Source organism: Lissotriton helveticus, chromosome 12, assembly GCF_964261635.1.
Source record: "Lissotriton helveticus chromosome 12, aLisHel1.1, whole genome shotgun sequence".
NCBI classification, from domain to species: domain Eukaryota; kingdom Metazoa; phylum Chordata; class Amphibia; order Caudata; family Salamandridae; genus Lissotriton; species Lissotriton helveticus.
Genome location: NC_136073.1, coordinates 457,494,349 through 457,515,477, shown reverse-complemented (window position 1 = coordinate 457,515,477; position 21,129 = coordinate 457,494,349). Strand labels below are relative to the sequence as shown.

The following is a 21,129-nucleotide window of genomic DNA, read 5'->3' as shown; positions in this document are numbered from 1 at the left end:
CGCCCAAACTGCATTGGCTCCCCCTTGAGGATTGTTTTAAATGAGCATGCGTGCCATTCATGACTCTCAGCCCAGCCCAACTATTGCAGGCCCACCCTAAAGAATTACAGAGGGAATAAAGGTCTAGAAGCAGAATTCATAACGGACATGATTTAAGAAAAAAAGAATGCAGTCACATACAGCCACCTCCCAATCCTTCTCAGGAGCAGCCCGGTCTCTGGAACTCTTTTGCAGCTCAATTGATACGCAATTAAGTGTGCTATCGAATTTTGAAGAAAATCCAAAATAAACTCTACCAGCCTGATAACTCCAATATTATCAAAAACGATTCCCACAAAAATCTCATGATTTTCATGAAAATTCTATGAAATCGAAGGACTTCCATGGAAAATGTACAGGACCTTTTATGGAATTCCAGGTTCAGCTTATAAATATACAACAAAAAACCCTGTTACAGCTCCTAAAATTATAGGAGTTGTGAGAACAACTAATTTAACCATGAGGAAAGGGATTACAAAATAAAAATCAAAGGTAGTCTGTTTTCTGTGCCCACCATAATAACCCTGATGAGAAAAGCTGCAGTCTGCAGGCGGATGGATTTTGCAAAAGGGGCCATGGAGAAGAGGCATGGGGGTAAAGAGGGTAGAAGTACAAGGGTATGAAGACTCAATGCAAGGGTGCGCCGCGGGATACTAAAATATGAGTGGCAAGAAGGTAAGAGGGTAAAAATAAAAAGAAAGGAAAATGGTGTAGCGCACCATGTGTAGAGGCAAACTTGGAAAATAGCAGCAGGAGGAGGGTGTAAAAGAAATGGAAAGTCAGAAGGTACCCCAAAAAAATCATATTAAAAGTGCCCGTCCCCGCCCCCCTTCCCGCTGTCGTGAGTCGCTGTCTGTGTGCCCGTCCCCCCTCCCACTGTCCGTTAGCCCGTCCCCGCCTCCCGCTGTCCGTGAGCCCGTCCCCCCCCTCCCGCTGTCCGTGAGCCCGTCCCCCCCCTCCCGCTGTCCGTGTGCCCGTCCCCCCTCCCGCTGTCCGTGAGCCCGTCCCCCCTCCCGCTGTCCGTGAGCCCGTCCCCCCTCCCGCTGTCCGTGAGCCCGTCCCCCCTCCCGCTGTCAGTGAGCCCGTCCCCCCTTCCAGTTTCGAAATATATATGTTTGTGTCTGTATCCTTTTTTTAGTACTGTGTATTATGGGTTGCCTTCCTCTATAACTCTTTCATGGGATTCCTCCCTCCCCCTTCCCACCGTTCCTTTCTCTTCCCTCACACCCTGGCTCGTTTCTTCTCGTTTTGCTGTTTCCTGTTATTCTGCGCGAGGCATTTTTCGCAGTTTACTTTCTCACTGTGGACTATCTTCACAAATATGCACTGGGTATGCTACGTACGCTCGATGGATGGACAGGGAGGCCGCAGAACCCGGGGAGTCATGGATTTGGGGTTCCAGACTCCCTGCTCGTGACCCGAACTGCTGTGTGCGTAACTTGGATGTAATCTATGGGCTGAGTCGTTATTAGACTTGAATTTGTACAGAACGGGCACGATCAGGACCGGTTATTTGGAGCACGTGTATTAACTAGCACATATGCAGGCTTTATTGCTGCAGTGCAAATCCAATGTTTGTGCCGTAGTAAAGCTGTGTCTTCTGGAACTAAATCACTGCTGTTCACTGTGGCCTATGCAATGGGATTGTGCGGTGTCGTCTTAAATGTCTGCAATGCACTTGCAGGAAGATAATGCAATAAACCCTACATGGGAGAGGAATACTATTTTTAATGGGGGGCGGGTCATAATGACCCACGAGACTTTGTCTCCTGAATCGTCACGCCTTCCCACACACTGAGTATATACATGTTGTACTCTGCGCATCTGTGTGAATGTCATGAGGATTTTCAGAGTGTATATGCCACTAACAAGGCTTCAGACACAGACCTATTCAAGCAGCAGGTGTTCTGCTGTGGGGTACTTGGGGCTGAAGATGCAGCAGAGGTAGGCAAGGCTCGAGCCAAATGCGTGGCTCTAGCTGAGCGGGAATAACTTTTGGACCCTCAAGCCCCAAATGATTTAACTTTCAAGTGGCTTAGCTTGCTGCCCGTGAACCTCATTCGCCAGGAATTCAAGACAAAGTATGAACCTATTGATTTAAACAGGAGAGTAAGAAACCCATCTACCTCAATACTGACAAACCTATCCAGCGCTAGACTGCTTTTATCTTTATCCTTATGTATTTATTTTGCCACTGTTGTAATTATTTACCTTTATGTGTATTGTGGGTACCAAATGAGATGTAGTGTGGTAGGTGATAATAAATAGCATGTGTATGGTTTGTGTTTGTGGTGTGTAGGTATGGGTGAGGAGTTTGAATGAATTGGATAGTGGGGCCAAGTTCCTAGTCGTTTGTCAGTTATTGGGTGTAAGTTTTTTTTTCTCTGTTTATTGAACTGTTTACCTAAGGTATCAAAGTATACTTGAATAATTTGTATTAAATGCTTATACATGTATGTACTTGTACTTCTATTATTGATGCTATTCGTATTTGTGTGGCTTGGTTATATTGGGGCTATAAATCCCAGACAATAGCGAGATAATCCGCACCCAGTTATCAGTGGCAGGGTTGTTATGGTTTGTTTGCTCCTTGCTCTGCCTGTTAACATGTTGGCTCCCCCACCTATAAATAGTCAGGGCTGAAGATATGCCCAAGCATTTTGGAACCAGTGTGCACCCCCTCTTCCCACACACAATAGGTAGCACTATACTGTCTGACGTTTACCAGCTGTTGCAATGTGCGTAGGGATCTGTAGCCGCATACTGCAGTCACAAGTCAACGACTCACTATTCCCAGAGTCAAAAGTGCGATTGTATAAAAGGTCCGAACTGGCTCAAGGTGTCACACCACTAGTGAGACCACTTGGTCACTGTTACTTTATCAAGTCAGTTAGGCTAGTGCAGGTTCCTGGGTACCAATGCTCATAGAAGGTATTCTGGGAGTTGTTTTCGTTTGAGTGGCAGGCCGGATACCAATGGTTTGTTCAGAATAGCCAAGCACTGGAAACATGGCTGTGCTTGCTTCCCCGCCCCCTGGCTGTGCTTGCTCCCCTGCCCCCTGGCTGTGCTTGCTTCCCTGCCCCCTGGCTGTGCTTGCTTCCCTGCCCCCTGGCTGTGCTTGCTTCCCTGCCCCCTGGCTGTGCTTGCTTCCCTGCCCCCTGGCTGTGCTTGCTTCCCTGCCCCCTGGCTGTGCTTGCTTCCCTGCCCCCTGGCTGTGCTTGCTTCCCTGCCCCCTGGCTGTGCTTGCTTCCCTGCCCCCGGCTGTGCTTGCTCCCCCACCCCCTGGTTCCCCTTCCCCTGGCTGTGCTTGCTCCCCTGCCACCTGGCTGTGCTTGCTTCCCTGCCACCTGGCTGTGCTTGCTTCCCTGCCACCTGGCTGTGCTTGCTTCCCTGCCACCTGGCTGTGCTTGCTTCCCTGCCCCCTCGCTGTGCTTGCTTCCCTGCACCCTCGCTGTGCTTGCTTCCCTGCCCCCTCGCTGTGCTTGCTCTCCTGAGTGTGTGTGTGGCTTTGGGTGGGTGTGTGTGGCTCTGGGTGGGTGTGTGTGGCTCTGGGTGGGTGTGTGTGGCTCTGGGTGGGTGTGTGTGGCTCTGGGTGGGTGTGTGTGGCTCTGGGTGGGTGTGTGTGGCTCTGGGTGGGTGTGTGTGGCTCTGGGTGGGTGTGTGTGGCTCTGGGTGGGTGTGTGTGGCTCTGGGTGTGTGTGTGGCTCTGGGTGTGTGTGTGTGGCTCTGGGTGTGTGTGTGTGGCTCTGGGTGTGTGTGTGGCTGTGTGTGGCTCTGTGTGTGGCTCTCTCTGTGTGTGGCTCTGTGTGTGTGTGGCTCTGTGTGTGTGTGTGGCTCTGTGTGTGTGTGTGGCTTTGTGTGTGTGTGGCTTTGTGTGTGTGTGGCTTTGTGTGTGTGTGGCTTTGTGTGTGTGTGGCTCTGTGTGTGTGTGGCTCTGTGTGTGTGTGGCTCTGTGTGTGTGGCTCTGTGTGTGTGTGGGGGGGGGGCTCTGTTGGTGTGTGTGGGTCTGTGTGTGTGTGGGTCTGTGTGTTTTTGTGTGGCATTTGCCAGAGATTAAACTGTTGGCATTGTAAATAACAATGCCATTTATTTATTTGTTTTCAAAACCAACACATAAATACACATTTTGTCATTTACAATGCCAATCGCTCAAACTTTTCAAAAGGCGAAACCATTGCATTGTAAATGCTTGTTGCACTTTGTGGTAGAAAAACCTTAAGCTTAGCCATTTGTCCCTTACCAACCAGCTGCTGAAAAGAGACTCCCACAGTGCTCATGAAGAGGGGTCTCTTGGCCTTACAGATAATGACCATCTATCTTTTCTTACATTTAGATGCCCCCCCTGTTGATCACCAGGTATTGAGCCCCACACTGCAGCCAGGATGACACACGTCCTACTCTTTTCTGGCCGTCTCCAGTACATACTATTTAACCCATTGGGTATTAATAACTTGGATAGATATCATATGCATCTACATGTCGGTAGCATCTATGTATAACGTCGGATTTCGTTGGAAACTCAGTTTTGTTACCTTTTGCTTATGAACCTCATTGCTTTTTCTTTCTCTCCACCCCCCCACCCCCCTCCCCCATCCCCCTTCCAATGCTTCTATGCTCTCTGGAGTTCTATTTTTAGTTGTGTGCCCTTCCTAATGTAACTTGAGCCAAAACTGTAAAATTGCTGATCATGTCAAATAAATAAGGCCTGTGTTTTTACACATATTAAAGGGACGTGCCCCAAAACTTGTTTTTAAATGTTTGAAGTTTAAGAAAGTGTCTGCACTTTGAAATGCATATTGTCATAAGATGTTTCAATGTGGTCTTTCGTGAGTAAACTGTATTTGTGGCAAACCTGTGCCTTTTTTTCTAGTATACAATTCGGCAGAACAACTGTTTCACCTCAACTTCAGAGGACTGTCGTTTTCCTTTCAACTCGACTCCTGGTCTGAAGCCCCCAAGTATGAGGTCAGAGTTCAGAGCTTTGCTAAACTGGTCGGTGGCTTTAATTTTTGTTATTCTTATGTCACATATGCCTTTTCGTCCATCAACGCCACAGACAGAATGAAAGGCATGCGCCTTGAAGAGTTTGTATTCGTTGCAAGCGCTTGTAAATGACTTGGCCTCTCGGTTTGAAGCACTGCTGACGAGTAGCGCTAGAGAAGCTTGCGGTGCCGGCTGACCTGTATGTTTGGCGCAGTATGCATTTAGCTGAATAACATATTTGTTAGCTTATCCTAAAGAAAGCTTCCCTCTCCCCGTTTCTTAACATTCAATTCTATTTTTAATGTTAATTATATGTCTTTTTATATTTGCTTATTTTCAAAACTAAAAATAACATAATATGTCTGTTTGTTTAGTTTTCCCGAAGGATAGTGACACAGGTAAAGAAAAACGAATGACTTAAACTGTTTTATTTCTGCAGTTTTATTTCTGCCCCTTAACCACTCTGCACATTTTTACAGGACTTAAAATGTTTGTCTTTGCGGGTATCAATGTTCCTTGTACTGATATATGCATCTCACTTTCTAGTTGTGTTTTTTACTGTATGCTCCCTTATTCCATATGTGTAGTCATGGCCCTGTCCAGTGCTAGGCATATAGGTACTAATCCTGCTACCGTGTATATTTGCCATTACTAGCAGATTGTGTGCACAGTTTTATTTCTTATTTTTTCATTTTATGTGCTAGAGAACCAATTTTTCTTTTTGGGGGTGGGATTTCTTTTTTTTTTTTTTTCTCGTTTCATGGTTTTTGAGCCCTGACAAAACACAAATAAATTTGTCAGCAAACAATCTACGGTTAAATTAAAATAATCACAGCTTTACTGTGCCTAAATTCTTCATATATAGATAAAATTGCTTTTCTGGTGGATACTCTTCATACAGACACCTCATCTAGAAAAATACACAGGAACCAGATATGCTCAATAATATTGTAATGCTATGCTGGCTGGAGGGGGCTGGGGAGAGGGTCTGGTAGTGACTACCAGTGCAGGTGCATCCTCACCGGTGTGAACACATGCAAACAATTTAGGTGCTGTCTGCTGCCATGACATAGTTGAATATTTCTTGTTTTAAGTTATTGTTACTGGCACTTTAACAGTGTAGCAAACAGTCAGCCATTGATATGGCATTGAAGCATCTTCAGTGGTCCAAGGATAACTTCCCAAATAGTTTCTGGGGTTTCCATTGCAGAGCAGATTCTAGTTTATTTGTGGATGTGTGCCATCAGTAGAGCACATCCGAAATGACCTTTGTTATTAGGTGATATGTCTACTTTAATTAGGTGAGTATTTCTAGTAGATAACACTGAAGAGCTGGACCAAACTGTTTTCGTATTTTCTTGGTTGGTACACGTGCCCGTTTACTGTATTGTTTAAATTAGATGCATAAAAAAATGCTCATGTTCACGGCCTGTCACTACTGCATACAAATACATTCCCTGGCTCGGCACTCTTCCTCCTACCCCTAAAGTCCATTTAGTGTTGGACCCTGAGCAAGATGGCAAAAAACACAGATGGTGGACAGAATGTAGAGCAATGTCATACATTCACCCCAGTACAAGGATCTGGGCCTAAATCCATCGTTTCTTTGCACTCCACACCACCCTGGGTTAGACACTGGCTATATGCAAATCAGCTCTGACCCTGTACCTTATGGGAACAGTCCAGTCCGAACTACAAACCCATGTCTTTCCCAGACCGGAATCAAGCATCCAAGGACTGGTTTCTGGCTATCAGCCTTCATCAGCCTGGATAACTTGACTCCAGTGGTGTGGAGAGGAGAAAAGACATTCTCCGCATGGTACCGTAAAGGTAGAAATGCATCATGCATCTCTTCCCAATGCCAAGGAAGCAAGAGGAGGCTGACCCATTACAAGCCCTCCCTACTCTTCCATTAAACGCACTCGAGTTCAGTGAGCTCTCTTGTCTCTTTTTTAGGATGGCACCATCCTTTCTGTGACTGATGCTGTTCTTGCTATTCAGGCTCTTGTTTCTAAGCCACTGATAATGCCGCTGGATCCCGGGGGCATCATGACACGATGACCTTGCCCCCTGTGCTAATTTCGACCTCCCCGACATTTCTAATGTGCTTTAAGCAGATCAAGAAGCAAGGCCTTTTCATTTCCATAAGTTCTGAATTGTAATTTCCTTCAGGCCTTAACAGTTTATGTAAGATTCTAGCCCAGTCCTTTGTCTTCCAGGTTCTTTGAAGGTTCTCCACACAAATGATGCATCTGAGGCAGGACAAATACTCTCTCACTCAGCTGCAGATGCTAGACTGCCTTTTCAAATTCACATTGGATGTAGGCTGGATAATCCTGTGTGGTTTCCTTCACCTGCATCATGGTATACAGTCACATGATTTGTCAACCGTCTCTGTACTTGAGGAAAGGACTCTGGAAGCCTGACCGTCCGATACAGCCGACTGAGACAAAGATTAATGGGCTTACTGTTATTTTGGAGCTTTCAGTCAGTAAGTCACAGGCACTTTCATCAATGCTCTTACTGAGCGTCTTCTGATTTTTTTTCAGACAGGCTGTCTTTCGCTTTCTCTGCTATGCTCCTTGAGTGGTAGGCTTATAAAAGCCCACCCATCTCTGAAGAGCCTTGTGGTGCAGGTTTTCTCTTCCAACGCCATTTGAAGGGAGCTTCCTACGCTGTTCTTGAACAGACCATGTAAAAAACAAATTGCGATCATTCGGTTGCAAAGCCTTTTCTTCACCTCCTCCCCTGTAACAGTCATACTCTTTGGCAGATGGTGAACGATCCCATAGGTTCCTATCAGATCATAGTCCAATAGAACTCACTGCTATGAATTATGATGGATTAGAAGCTTCCAAACGTCGTCTCAGGACTGCCCTTGACGTCATCATGAGATTCATCAGCTCTCCTATCTCTAAGCTGTCATCCTACCAATTAAACGAGTTAAGGGCTATAGGACTCAACCGTTACAGGGATAAGTACTGCCCTTACAATTTAATTGGTCCCCACTTAACCTTAAGTCTTCAAGCGGTAATGGTTGAGATACACAATCAACTTTATTGTATAGGGACATTACTGGTTAAACATAGAGGAGGGATGAGACCAGAATCGTTCATGCTGTTCACCAGCAGTAATTGTTTCAGTGGCTGCCTTTGTTCCTCATATCTGCAGGATTTCATTCTACCACTGCACTGGCTTTCTAGATAATTTGTAGAAAGAAATATCAATTGGAATAACAAGTTACTTATGTGGAGTAACATTATTTTTATGATGGCTTCTATCTTGCTGTAAATTACTCTTCTTCTAAATTCTCTCATTCAGATTGTTTTGTTAGGGATTGTTATTATGTTGGTAACCTTTTTGTTTTCTACATAATTTCTTTGCTTCTATGGTTCAGGTCATTAAGCAAGAACTAATGTAAGGGTTTTAGGTGGAGTCCTTATTTTACTTGTCACTTATGTAGCAACACCCACATGGCCCTGCTTCTACTGTCAGTATAGCAATGCCTGATGCTCATTTGTCAGCTATGTAGTTAGTTTCTCCATCCAGCCTGGTACTTGGGGAATTTGCAGTTAAGAAAGCTGTGACAGAAAAGTATTGAGCCATAACCTTTACAGAAGGTAAATCTTCTCCTCAAGGCTGTACAGTGACATTTTTCAAAGTTTGTAATTGTTGAGTTAGTTTTTTGCGAGTGGCAGACCCAGTTAAGGAATTTAGTTGGCCGAAAAGAGCAGAAAGTTTACTCACTCAAACAGCATGATTACTTTAACAGGAATGTATAATGCAAAGTCTAGATTGTGCATTGGTTTGAGCATTGTTTTTGTAGTACCTTGTACCGTATTTTGTTGTGGAGCCTTAGCAGGACATCGTGCATACTCTATTTTGCTTGGATAGGGTATTAAATAAATGCTCTTTTCTCCTCTGTTTGTATGTGAGGGATATCTGTTCTACATGAAGCCTCATTGGTGCAACCCAGAACTTTTCTGCCACCCAGACACCTAACAAGTTTGTCGAGCCTTCCCACTTCCTGAATAGGATTCTCCATTAAATGTTGAGTGCTGTATTCTATCGGATTTGCCACCTACGCCTCTTACCACAGAAGATCTACTTGTTTCAAAGATGATGTGCGCCTGTAGGTTGAAAATTACTGACCTTGAGAATCACAAATATTCTGTCCTTTGGCTGTGACCTGATTTTGAGGTCAAAAAGTCTACATTTGGTTGATTAGTTGTATCTCCTTAGACAAGGAGCTAAACACTGCCTGCCACTGTGTTCAGATGGACAGACAGAACCCATTGGACTTTTTTCTAATAGTTAGAATACGGTCCCGGGCAAAGGCAATCTCTGCTGAAAGAGGTCAGTAGGTCCATCAGCTTCTTTTGTTTTTGGTGCTTATTCAAGGCACTTTGTACTGTTGACTCATTTATCAAAACCACTGGGCGTAACAAGAAAAACGCAAAATCCAACATTATTGTTGAGTAGAGCTCTTCCTTGGGTTGTTGCAAGTATACACTTTTAAGATTAATGTAGCTCCCATTTTGAAAACTGATTACTTAGATATGTTTTTCGATCTGCCAACGGGATGTATTGATGGGGTCTGGATTGTTCTGATACAAAAATGTAGCTGACTGAACTTAGACTACTAGTAAAGTGTAAAGATTTATTGATGCATATTGGCCTAGAATAAAGTAAAGAATCTCTTACCTTTTTGGTCAGCCTTCATGCTGACTTCTAGTGCAGTGCACGGGGAGTTTCTCTGTTCACCATTTTTTCTTTTTAGGGGGTTTTCTTTAATTTGCCTTTACCTCTGCTAGCCTGTCTTTTTATGATGAGATTGGTGACCTGCAGTGATCGAGTACATCCTCGTATCTCCTTGTGGTTTTGTTATCTTCACACGTCATTGTTACATCGCAAACATTTCTAAGCGAGCCATGATCTCTCATTTTTACCAGTGATCACAAGCTATGCAAGGCTCCCGCCTCCTGGAGTGTCAATCCTGAGCAAGGTGTCTGAGCAAGGTGTCTGACCCTCTGCACGTTAGGTCGAGGTCAATCTTAGAGTTCTTCTAATGGAAGGATGTGTTCCTTCCTGCAAAATGTTTTCGCTGAACCTAGTTTAACAGCCTATGACTTAGTACCAAAGATCTTGCGGTAAAGGAGACTTAGTTTGATCAGCAGGGCACCTCTGCAGTCCCTTCTTTTAACTCAGTCTAAGACTGTCCAAGAGGAGAGCTGAATCCTTACCCTAGGACATGTTTTTCCCATGGTACTGAGCGAGTCAAAATTAAGGGTTACTGGCTGCATGTGCGAGTTACAGGGTGGTACAGGAGGAGTGTATACATTTGCACAAGGGATTCCTTCAAGTGCAGAACCAGGCTCACAACCATTGCTGTACTGGTTTGTTTCCTAGATTGGGATCAGTGGTACAAGCTGAGCATGTAGATTAGCCCTGGAGTAACATGAGCGGAAACTAAACCCTCACCTGCTCTCAAGACATGCTGGTTTACTATCCCACGCAGGTGTAGGATCCTTCTAAAACAGACCACAATATTAGTGGGGATGTGAATGGTAGCTTAATGTGGATGATTTAGCATTGAGGTGTCCCTTCTCCAGTTAATGGAGGAGAGAGTTAACCACAAGCATATGAGCGAGGGTGAGGACTGTATGTTAGAATTATTTCATCCTGCAGTGACAGAGGATACTGTAAATACATAGAGTGTACCACACAACCATATTGTGAGTGTGTTTGCATGGGAACTGCATGTCTGGGATTTCTGGACCCATATATCTCACTGGAGGCATTTTGACAAATATTGACAGCATCATCTCACTATAGTATTTTAACCAATGAACCACATGATGTGCCTGCTCCTGCATTGGTAGCACCAAAACCATGTCAGACCCACACATAGAGGAGTACTATCTGTGGTGTTTATATTGTGCCCTTTGTGTAGAAAAGTTTTCTATATATCCTTTCAAACTTCACTTTTTTGCATCTGTTTTAGTAAAGGAATGCAGGACCTCCAGCTAGTTAATAACAGCAAAGACATTCTGCCTACATCTCCATCATGAGTAGCTAAACATAGTTAATTGGGCAAGCCAGTGTAGAAAGAGCATTTCCTTTAATGTAACAATGAATTGTAGGGATTATCTTCTTTTAAGTAGTTAACTAAAACCTGGATGTCTTCCTAATACTACTTACAGTTACCTCCTGGTCCTTTTGCCTTGCCTAGAACAAGGCCCGGTTTTCTCATAGGAAATGACATTACTTGTGTGAAAGCTACTGCCCTTTTATTCTCTTGATAGAAAGCGTTTTGTTTGATAATACATGGCAAGAGTGCTTTAAAATTCCTATGTTGTCTTCAACAACTGTGAAAACAAGTTTGTTAATTTTTTTGTCATACCTTTTTTGTTTTTGCAGCCCAACTTTGCTCATGGCTTAGCATCTCTACAAATCCCCCATGGTGCAACTGTGAAACGCATGTATATCTACAGTGGGAACAGCCTTCAGGATACCAAGTGAGTAAATTGTAGCACCTAGGAGTGAGAGGAGAATTTAAGTCGGATAGCAAAGGACTCATATATGCCTGTGCTGTTCAGTGTAAAAAGGTTATGGAGGATTTGAAGGGTTTGGCACTGCCAAGTGCTCATGAGAGGGTCGGCAAAATAGTCATGCACACTTGGCCTTTTTCCACCTAGCTGCGTTGTACAGCTGGGTGGAGAAACCAACACAGGCTTCCAGTCTGTCTTAGCACTGAACTGAGGCACCCAGACCAATCCCAGCGGTGCACACATGCTGAGAATAATATTCCCATCATGTCAGCAGCCCTGGGATTGGGAGCTGGAAGCCTGCACAGTGTGGAGCAGTTCCTGGAAGTCCGGCGGCTAAGGATTGGGAGGAAGGCGGTGGCAATCAGAGCAGGTAAGTGCATTTTTTTTTCTTTTCTTTATAATGTTTTTTGTTAAACCCCCACCCCCCACCATGCCACACCCCACCACTTTGCAATACGAGTGGCCGCTCCTGGTTTAATCTAATTCTAGGACCAAAAATGCCTCCATTCTGCTATCATACAGGGACACAATGTAGATTAAATATACCATTGAAGAAGAAATATAAAATGCATGTGAGCTACGGCTGTTAAGTAACCAAATCCTCCTTGGGCCTTTATTGTGCTTTGTTCCAAATCACCAAAACTATGCTTCACAAAGTGTCCTCCCGTTGTTTGACTATGTCCTGCCCCAATATTATATGAGTGGTATTTCCATCCAGGCTGTAGCTGAGTCCATGATTGCTGGTTGTGAGAAGGTATGCACACAGCAGTCTTTTCTTAGGGAGAGGAGTTTCTTTCAAGTGGATCAGGCTGTGGTATGGTTGTAGAAAACAAGCTGTATCTTAAACTATGACAGGCTCCACCAACAAGTCTCAGACTGGGATTTGTTGAGTTTTACCTGGCTGCTCTGTTATGGAGTTTTATTCTCCGGTGTAGTTGCACGGGCCAGCATGTCATTGCCTCACCCCCACAACCCTTTTAAATATCATTAGTGTTGATGGTCAGAAGTTTTTAAAAACAAATGTATACTTTCCACTAGAGATTAGTATATATAGATCTATACTTTCCCAGTACTGATGAGGTGGGAAATATTTTGCAAATTGCTCTAACTACCACGGCAATGTGTATATATTGTATTTATGTCTACCAATATTTCAGATTCTTAGCTATACAAGTTATTTAAAAATAATTTACATCAGAAACCTATACTAATAGAGAAAAAGCAGCTCCATATTAACAGATCTTGCAGCGTTAGACAAATCTCTTTTCCTCCTTCATAGTGTTTGACCCTGCTGTTTTTGATTGTTCAAGAAATGATTCCCCGCATTTAGTACAAAAATAAGTAGCTATCACAAATTACTCATCCCTCTGACCCATAGTGCAATACATAAAAAGCACAATTGTCAGGTTGCAAAATTAGTGATTTAGCCATGTGTTCTAGTTTCTGTTAATTTTACCTTATGGGTTTGTAACTGTGTCATACGTAGCGCATGTCCTTGGACCCTGATTGATTGTCTTGATTGTAGGTGCCAGATTCTGATGTTCAAAATGGTTGGTATATAGCACCTAATGAAGCTGGGCAAGAGCTGGGATTTATTTTCTAGACACTGTTATTCTGGAAAGAAGCATTGCATCATCTAGACAACACTTCACCAAATGTGGACATTGTCTCGAACTGCAATGATTCCTAGAATATAGCTGAAACATCAGCTGCTTTGTTCAGAGTGTGGGGTTTACAATCCTGCTGTGGTGATGTTTTAAACTTGTGCATTGTAATAGTCTCATACTTGTTTGTTTTTGGCATGTACTGAGTATTCCCTGTTCAGTTGAGTCGGAACGAATACCACTATTCCATGCACACAGAACCTTGATAATGATGATGTGGTCTCATATCCTCTGAAAACTAAAGCTACCCTTTTAACCAGATCTGAATAGTTCAGGTTATGTGGAACACAAGGATCACCTCCTTGGGACAACCCAGTCCTTAAGAGTAGAATCATAGTGTGTGGTGCGAGAGAAGAAATAAAGCCCTTGTCTTCAAAAGTGAATTCTCAACTTGTGAATGTGTGAAGCCAAAAATATCTTGCCAATGGGTGGTTCACCCTTCCTATATCATGCAAAAGAGCATAATAAAAAACAAACTATCTTGAACTTTAATCTCTTATTGAAAATGCCTGATGTGGATTAGAATGAAACTGAATTATCTCATGGAGTCTATCCTTTGGTTCAAGGTTAAACTTGCCTAGTTTATTGCTTCAAAGACTTTTGTACTTTCTCATGGATTTGTACCTTTTGTTCAGGGCAACTTTCAGTACAAATGCTACCTTATTGCTTTCTAAACAGAGCAAGACTCTTGAAATGAGGAATGTTAATGTCCTGTACACACTGGTCACATTTCACAAATGACCCTATCCTATGTGTACTGTTATGAACTGTCCCGTTTACATCTGACAGCTATCCCCAAAAGGATACCTTTCTGTTCATAAATGCTTTTACTACTGTGCAATTATCCACCGTGAATGTGTAGAATTATACAGTTGTAAATCCCACAAGGAAAAAACATACCTTGCCTTACCTTATCAATTTGTGAACCCCCACCGCCCGCATACGCCTAAACAGCACCCTAACAGAAAACTTCACACTTTCGCGGGGCACCCGCCAGGGATGTCCGCTGTCGCCACTCCTGTTCATCATTGCTATGGACCCCCTGGTGCGACATTTCCAGGAGAAACATCTCCATCGTGGGCTCCAGTTTCGCACCGGCCCTCTGCTGATATCGCTATACGCCGACGACCCTGTTCTGTATGTACGGACTCCCCAGTCCAACCTTGAACCTTTGCTGGCGGAGATTTCCCGCTTCGGAACCTACTCGGGCCTTCACATAAACTGGCATAAGTCGGTGATTTGCCCGCTCACCCCCTCCACTATGCAGTGGACCTGCTCGTTCCCTTTGGAATGGAGCGAGGACTCAGTGAAATATTTGGGAGTCCACGTTCACCTCGACACGGTGTCCTTTGTCTGATTAAACTACGGCATTGCCCTCGATTTCTTGGAAGACAACACGGAGCGTTGGATCCGCCTCCCGCTTTCTATGGCTGGGCGGATAGCCATCGTTAAAATGATTGTCCTTCCCCGGTTCTTGTATTTATTTAACAATATTCCGATTCCCTTAACCAAGATTTTTTTTACCCAACTTCGAACCGCTCTTTTGCGTCTGATATGGGGGGGCAGAAACCCTCGGGTCTCTTGGCACACTCTAACACTCCAGTACGAACGCGGCGGCTTCGGCGTGCCAGACTTTTTTAGGTCGAGCTGACGTTAGCATTCATGCGAAGCATGAATGCTGTCAGCTCGACAACTAATGTGATCCGTTTTTAGGAGAGTGGACACCAAAGTGTTACGAGCGTTTTCAGTGCCGGATTTCACCTCGGGAGCGCGCAGCATTGTCTGCAGTGGCAGTGTCAGTTTCGCTTTTTTATTACTTTCGTTTTTCCCGAGGCTGGCTGAGGCTGGCTTGGAATGAACAGGCTTGCCCCCGCGCATGCGCAGAGTAACTCACAGCCCTTGCTTTTACAGACGCAGGCAGGCAGCCCCCACCCCTCTGCATGCACGCACGCACGCACACACAGGCGAGCGCATGCACACGCAGGCACACACATACAGGCACACAGACACTCGCTCACACACACACACCCCCCTCCCCCACAGTCACACGCACGCACACATACATACAAAGCCCGCCCGCCCGCACATGCTTTCCCCGCGCCCCCCCCCTTCCCCGCGCCCCCCGCCTCCCCCTTCCCCGCGCCCCCCGCCTCCCCCTTCCCCGCTCAGCAACGCACTCACCGGCTTCCTTCGTGCGGCGGCTCTCCTCAGCTGCAGGGCCCGGCAGCAGGACTCTTCTTACCTCCTTCTGCACCGGGGCGCAGGGTAGGCTCCTGCCTGCTCCGGTGCTCCAAACACGGCGGCTCCGTCCAATCGCGGCTCTTCCGTGGGAGGCGGGGTAGGCTCCCGCCCTCCTACTTCCTGTTTCCTGTTGACGCGCCGGCCTGCCTGACTTCCTGGTCGCAGGCCGGCAGAGTGACGGCAGTGATTTGCGGTATGTATTTAGTTAGTTATTTATGCATTTTTATATAGCGCGGACTTTACCCGAAGGCGCTATTTATTTATTTATTTTTTTGGGACGCTACCTTTTTATTTAGTTTTAAACATTGATGGCTGAATTTTATGGCACTGTACTTCTGAAGTCCCCTCGAGTTTGGTTACAATACTTTCTATCCAAGCCGATAGCGTAAGGCGTTTGGATATGTACTGATCCTGGACCCCATATCTGAACCGAGTCATCACATAATTCATAAACCGATCGAGCACTCGAAATCAAGACACGGCCCTTTTTTACACCCTTTTTAGTTGAAGTCATTTACTTTGTCCATTACCTCATAAACCGGCTTTAATAATGTTACCGCTCTTTAGGGGCTAACATGCAGAAACCCTGCAGCCTTTCGGGGGGATCCTATTCAGCCCAAGCTCATTACATATCTGCGAGGCATGCTTTATACTCAAGAGCCTCGGGGCCTCTTCGCATTCTGCAGGGGGGGCATCATTTTGCGCTCCGCCACAGCAGGCTGCCTCTCTGTGCCCGTTCTGCATTGGCGAAGGCTTGTACCCCAGCTCTCAGGCAATTCACGGGTGCTCGGACAACGGCTTTTTAACTAATTTAAATGATAAGGTTTGCGGCTATCACTTGTTTGTTTAATATTACGGGCATGTGGGTTGTGTGATGCTGCATAAACAGATGCGTTTGGAGTTTATTTACCGATCCGCTATGGAGGGGCTTTTCTTTAATCTGTTGGTGGCTGTTTTTTTTTTTTAATTTATATTGCGTCTTCATGTACACATGATGTTTGACTTTTTTGAGCAATTCGTTACGTTGGGCTTTTGTATAATTTGATACTAGCTGTTATTTTATTTATATTGCGTCTCCCGATGGTTGTGTGATGCTGCATAAACAGATGCGTTTGGAGTTTATTTACCGATCCGCTATGGAGGGGCTTTTCTTTAATCTGTTGGTGGCTGTTTTTTTTTTTTTATTTATATTGCGTCTTCATGTACACATGATGTTTGACTTTTTTGAGCAATTCGTTACGTTGGGCTTTTGTATAATTTGATACTAGCTGTTATTTTATTTATATTGCGTCTCCCGATGCTGTGTTTGCCTGCCCCGCCAGCTCTCCAAGGTTGCTATTTGTTTCTTTCCCATCTGCGTACATCACTTGCGGGATACAGGTAAATCTGCATTCTAGAGTTGCCTTTATTGTTTTGAGGCCGGGCGCAGGGGCTGCTCCGATGTTATCAAGGCTGCTATCCCACTGCTAAGGCGGTGCTGCACTCACTGCCTTGTTTATATTTGTTTTAGTTCCGTGATGCTCCGATCTTTGCCCCTTCCGAGTGGAGCTTCCGAGTGGAGCTTCCGAGTGGAGCTTCCGAGTGGAGCTTCCGAGTGGAGCTTCCGAGTGGAGCTTCCGAGTGGAGCTTCAGAGTGGAGCTTCCGAGTGGAGCTTCAGAGTGCAGAGTGGAGCTTCAGAGTGGAGCTTCAGAGTGGAGCTTCAGAGTGCAGAGTGGAGCTTCAGAGTGGAGCTTCAGAGTGGAGCTTCAGAGTGGAGCTTCAGAGTGGAGCTTCAGAGTGGAGCTTCAGAGTGGAGCTTCAGAGTGGAGCTTCAGAGTGGAGCTTCAGAGTGGAGCTTCAGAGTGGAGCTTCAGAGTGGAGCTTCAGAGTGGAGCTTCAGAGTGCAGAGTGGAGCTTCAGAGTGGAGCTTCAGAGTGGAGCTTCAGAGTGGAGCTTCAGAGTGGAGCTTCAGAGTGGAGCTTCAGAGTGGAGCGTGGAGCTTCGGAGTGGAGCTTCAGAGTGGAGCTTCAGAGTGGAGCTTCAGAGTGCAGAGTGCAGATTCGGAGTGGAGCTTCAGAGTGGAGCTTCAGAGTGGAGAGTGGAGATTCAGAGTGGAGATTCAGAGTGGAGAGTGGAGCTTCAGAGTGGAGCTTCAGAGTGGAGCTTCAGAGTGGAGCTTCAGAGTGGAGCTTCAGAGTGGAGCTTCAGAGTGGAGCTTCAGAGTGGAGCTTCAGAGTGGAGCTTCAGAGTGGAGCTTCAGAGTGGAGCTTCAGAGTGGAGCTTCAGAGTGGAGCTTCAGAGTGCAGAGTGGAGCTTCAGAGTGCAGAGTGGAGCTTCAGAGTGTCAAGAGCAATGCCAATAGCTCTAACTTTAACAAAGGCAAAACCATTGCATTGTAAATGCTTGTTATTTTACCGAATCACATGCTCATGCTGCTGCCTGGTTTGTCTACATGCACACAGGCAGAATCACTCGGTACAAAATGGCTCCTGTTCACTCGTCAGTACGGTCTTGCGCCGCCCCACCTTCCCCCTGCCAAATACATTCATTCCAAATACTGCTTATTTTCATATCAGACTGACTTCTCACATCTGGGATAGCAGGGGCACCTTCCACAGTGATTAGTGCTTCACAAAAAATAATTCTCGGCTAGCGCTCAGAAGCCTTGAAGCTTTGATTGAATGACACTGCAGTTTGATGCCCCGCTCGTTTTTTGATGCTATGCGTTCCAGACACTGATTTTATTAAGACTCACTTGGAGCTCTAAACTGTCACTTGATCTTTCTTTGGGTCATTTCGTTTGCCCGGAAGGACTAACATATCTGTGAAACCCTCTTCTTTTATAGTTTGAGCATCGTCTTCGTTTAGCAGGATAACATTATATATTTGAAAATACAAATATCCGGGAAGAGCAGAGAGCAAATCTCCGCGATGTTGGGCATTCTCCTATCATAAAGGAAGCGTGTTGGTGGGACCTGTGGCATCTAACGCATCATTTAACCCTATATGCGTGGGCACCTACCACAATAATGTATAGGATGAGTTTGTTCCGTTCCCGTTTTTAATTTGATGTAAAACTCAAATCACTGCACACTCTCTACTACACACTCTCTACTACACACTCTCTACTACAGTCACTACTCTCTACTACACACTCCCTACTACAGTCACTACTCTCTACTACACATTCTGCTACACACTCTCTACTACAGTCACTACTCTCTGCTACGCACTCTACTCTCTACTACACTCTACTACACACTCTCTACTACACACTCTACTACACACTCTCTACTACAGTCACTACTCTCTGCTACGCACTCTACTCTCTACTACACACTCTACTACACACTCTCTACTACACACTCTACTACACTCTCTACTACAGTCGCTACTCTCTACTACACACTGTACTACACACTCTACTACAGTCACTACTCTCTACTACACACTACTACCCACTCTCTACTACAGTCACTACTCTCTACTACACACTCACTACACACTCACTACTACAGCCACTACTCTCTTCGACACACTCTATACTAGACACTCTCTACTACACACTATCTACTACAGTCACTACTTACTACACTCTCTACTACACACTCTACTACACACTCTACTACACACTCTACTACACACTCTACTACACACTCTACTACACACTCTACTACACACTCTACTACACACTCTACATTACACACTCTACATTACACACTCTACATTACACACTCTACATTACACACTCTCTACTACACACTCTCTACTACACACTCTCTACTACACACTCTACACTACACACTCTACTACACTCTACTACACACTCTGCTACACACACGCTCTACTACACACTCTACTACACACCCTCTACTACTCTCTACTACTCTACTACACATTCTCTACTACTCTACTACACACTCACTACTTTCTACTACACTCTACTACAGACTCTCCACTCTCTACTCCACACTCTCTACTCCACACTCTCTACTTCAATCTCTCTACCTCAATCTCTCTAATTCAATCTCTCTACCTCAATCTCTCTACTTCAATCTCTCTACTTCAATCTCTCTACTTCAATCTCTCTACTTCAATCTCTCTACTTCACATTCTGTATTACACACTCTCTACTACACACTCACTACTCTCTACTACACACTCTCTACTACACACTCTACTACACTCCCTACTACACATTCTCCTACACACTCTACTACACACTCTACTACACACTCACCACTCTACTACACACTCACCACTCTACTACACACTCACTAGTCTCTACTGCTCACTCTCTACTACACACTCTACTACACACTCTCTACTACACACTCTCTACTACACACTCTCTACTACACACTCTCTACTACACACTCTCTACTACACACTCACTAGTCTCTACTACACACTCACTACTCTCTACTACACACTCACTACTCTCTACTACACACTCTACTACTCACTTACTACTCTCTACTCACTCTCTACTACTCACTACTACTCTCTCTACTACTCACTATTACTCTCTACTACTCTCTCTACTACTCACTCTCTACTACTCACTCTCTACTGCTCATGACAATGCCATTTATTTATCTGTTTCCAAAACCAACACATAAATAAAACATTTGTCATTTACAATGCCAAAAGCGCTAACTTTTGCAAAGGCGAGACCGTTGCATTGTAAATGCTTGTTCTATATTACTTAGCCGCACAGGCCTCATACGCATACCCTTGGTTTCACCCGGATGCCAGGATCCCTCACTTGAGACCGGAAGCGGACATGGCGCTCCCAGTGGCCCTCTCTTCCGTCCTTCCTAGGGGACTTCCTCGAGACTCGCAGGATATACAGCCTTTGTCTACTACTTGTTGGGCCTGGGATAAAATTAGACGCTTTTTACTCCTTGAGAAGCTTTACTCCCCTGCTCTGCCTTTACCCAACCCCCACTGGCTCCCTATCACTGGTGAATCCGTGGTGCAACGCACGTTGTCCAAATACACACTATAGGGGACCTTTTCCCGGATGGCCACGCCTTTTCCCTCACAGAAGACCACCGATTCACTGACAGGTCTTTTATGGACTCATTCACGCTGACCAAACTTCGCTCCATGCTTAGGGCGGAATTTCCCACGTTCCCGCTCCCCCCTGAAGAATCCACCGCACTTACATTCATAATTCAGAACCTAACAGGCGCTCATGTTGTCTCCAAGCTGTATAGGCTGTGCATGGGCTCGGTTCCCGCACTTGACACTAAGGTGCGCGCTGCTTGGGAGACTGACCTGGGTACAACTATCACGGATGATCAATGGGCAGCCTGTTGTGCCACCACTAGGGATGTCTCCATTAACATCAGACATAAACTAATCCATTTTAAGTTCCTTAGGAGAGCTTACCACACCCCGCGCTTGCCCACAGAATAGACCCCAGCAAACCACACAATTGCCCCAAATGCAATGGCCCCCGGGCTGACTTTGCTCATCTTTCCTGGACTTGCCCGAAAATACACGCGTTTTGGCTACAGGTACACCAGGTTTTGGGGTTAATACTAGGCATTGATCTGCATACTACCCCCGAAATTGCGCTGCTTGGTTATGTCGCTAACTTTCCGCGTAAGATTAGGAAACTGGCATCCCGTGGCTTCCTTTTAGCTAAACGTGAAGTGGCGCT

At 45.2% G+C, this 21,129-nt stretch overlaps 1 protein-coding gene across 1 annotated transcript in view; it reads left to right on the top strand.

Annotated features, from left to right (window-relative positions):
• PHAF1 (phagophore assembly factor 1) overlaps positions 1-21,129 on the top strand; it is a 299,820-nt gene that overhangs the window by 149,466 nt on the left and 129,225 nt on the right. Inside the window, exons 6-7 of the mRNA XM_078670669.1 lie at positions 4,910-5,004; positions 11,443-11,540. Coding sequence (XP_078526795.1) covers positions 4,910-5,004; positions 11,443-11,540 — 193 coding nt within the window. The remainder of the gene's footprint in view (positions 1-4,909; positions 5,005-11,442; positions 11,541-21,129) is intronic.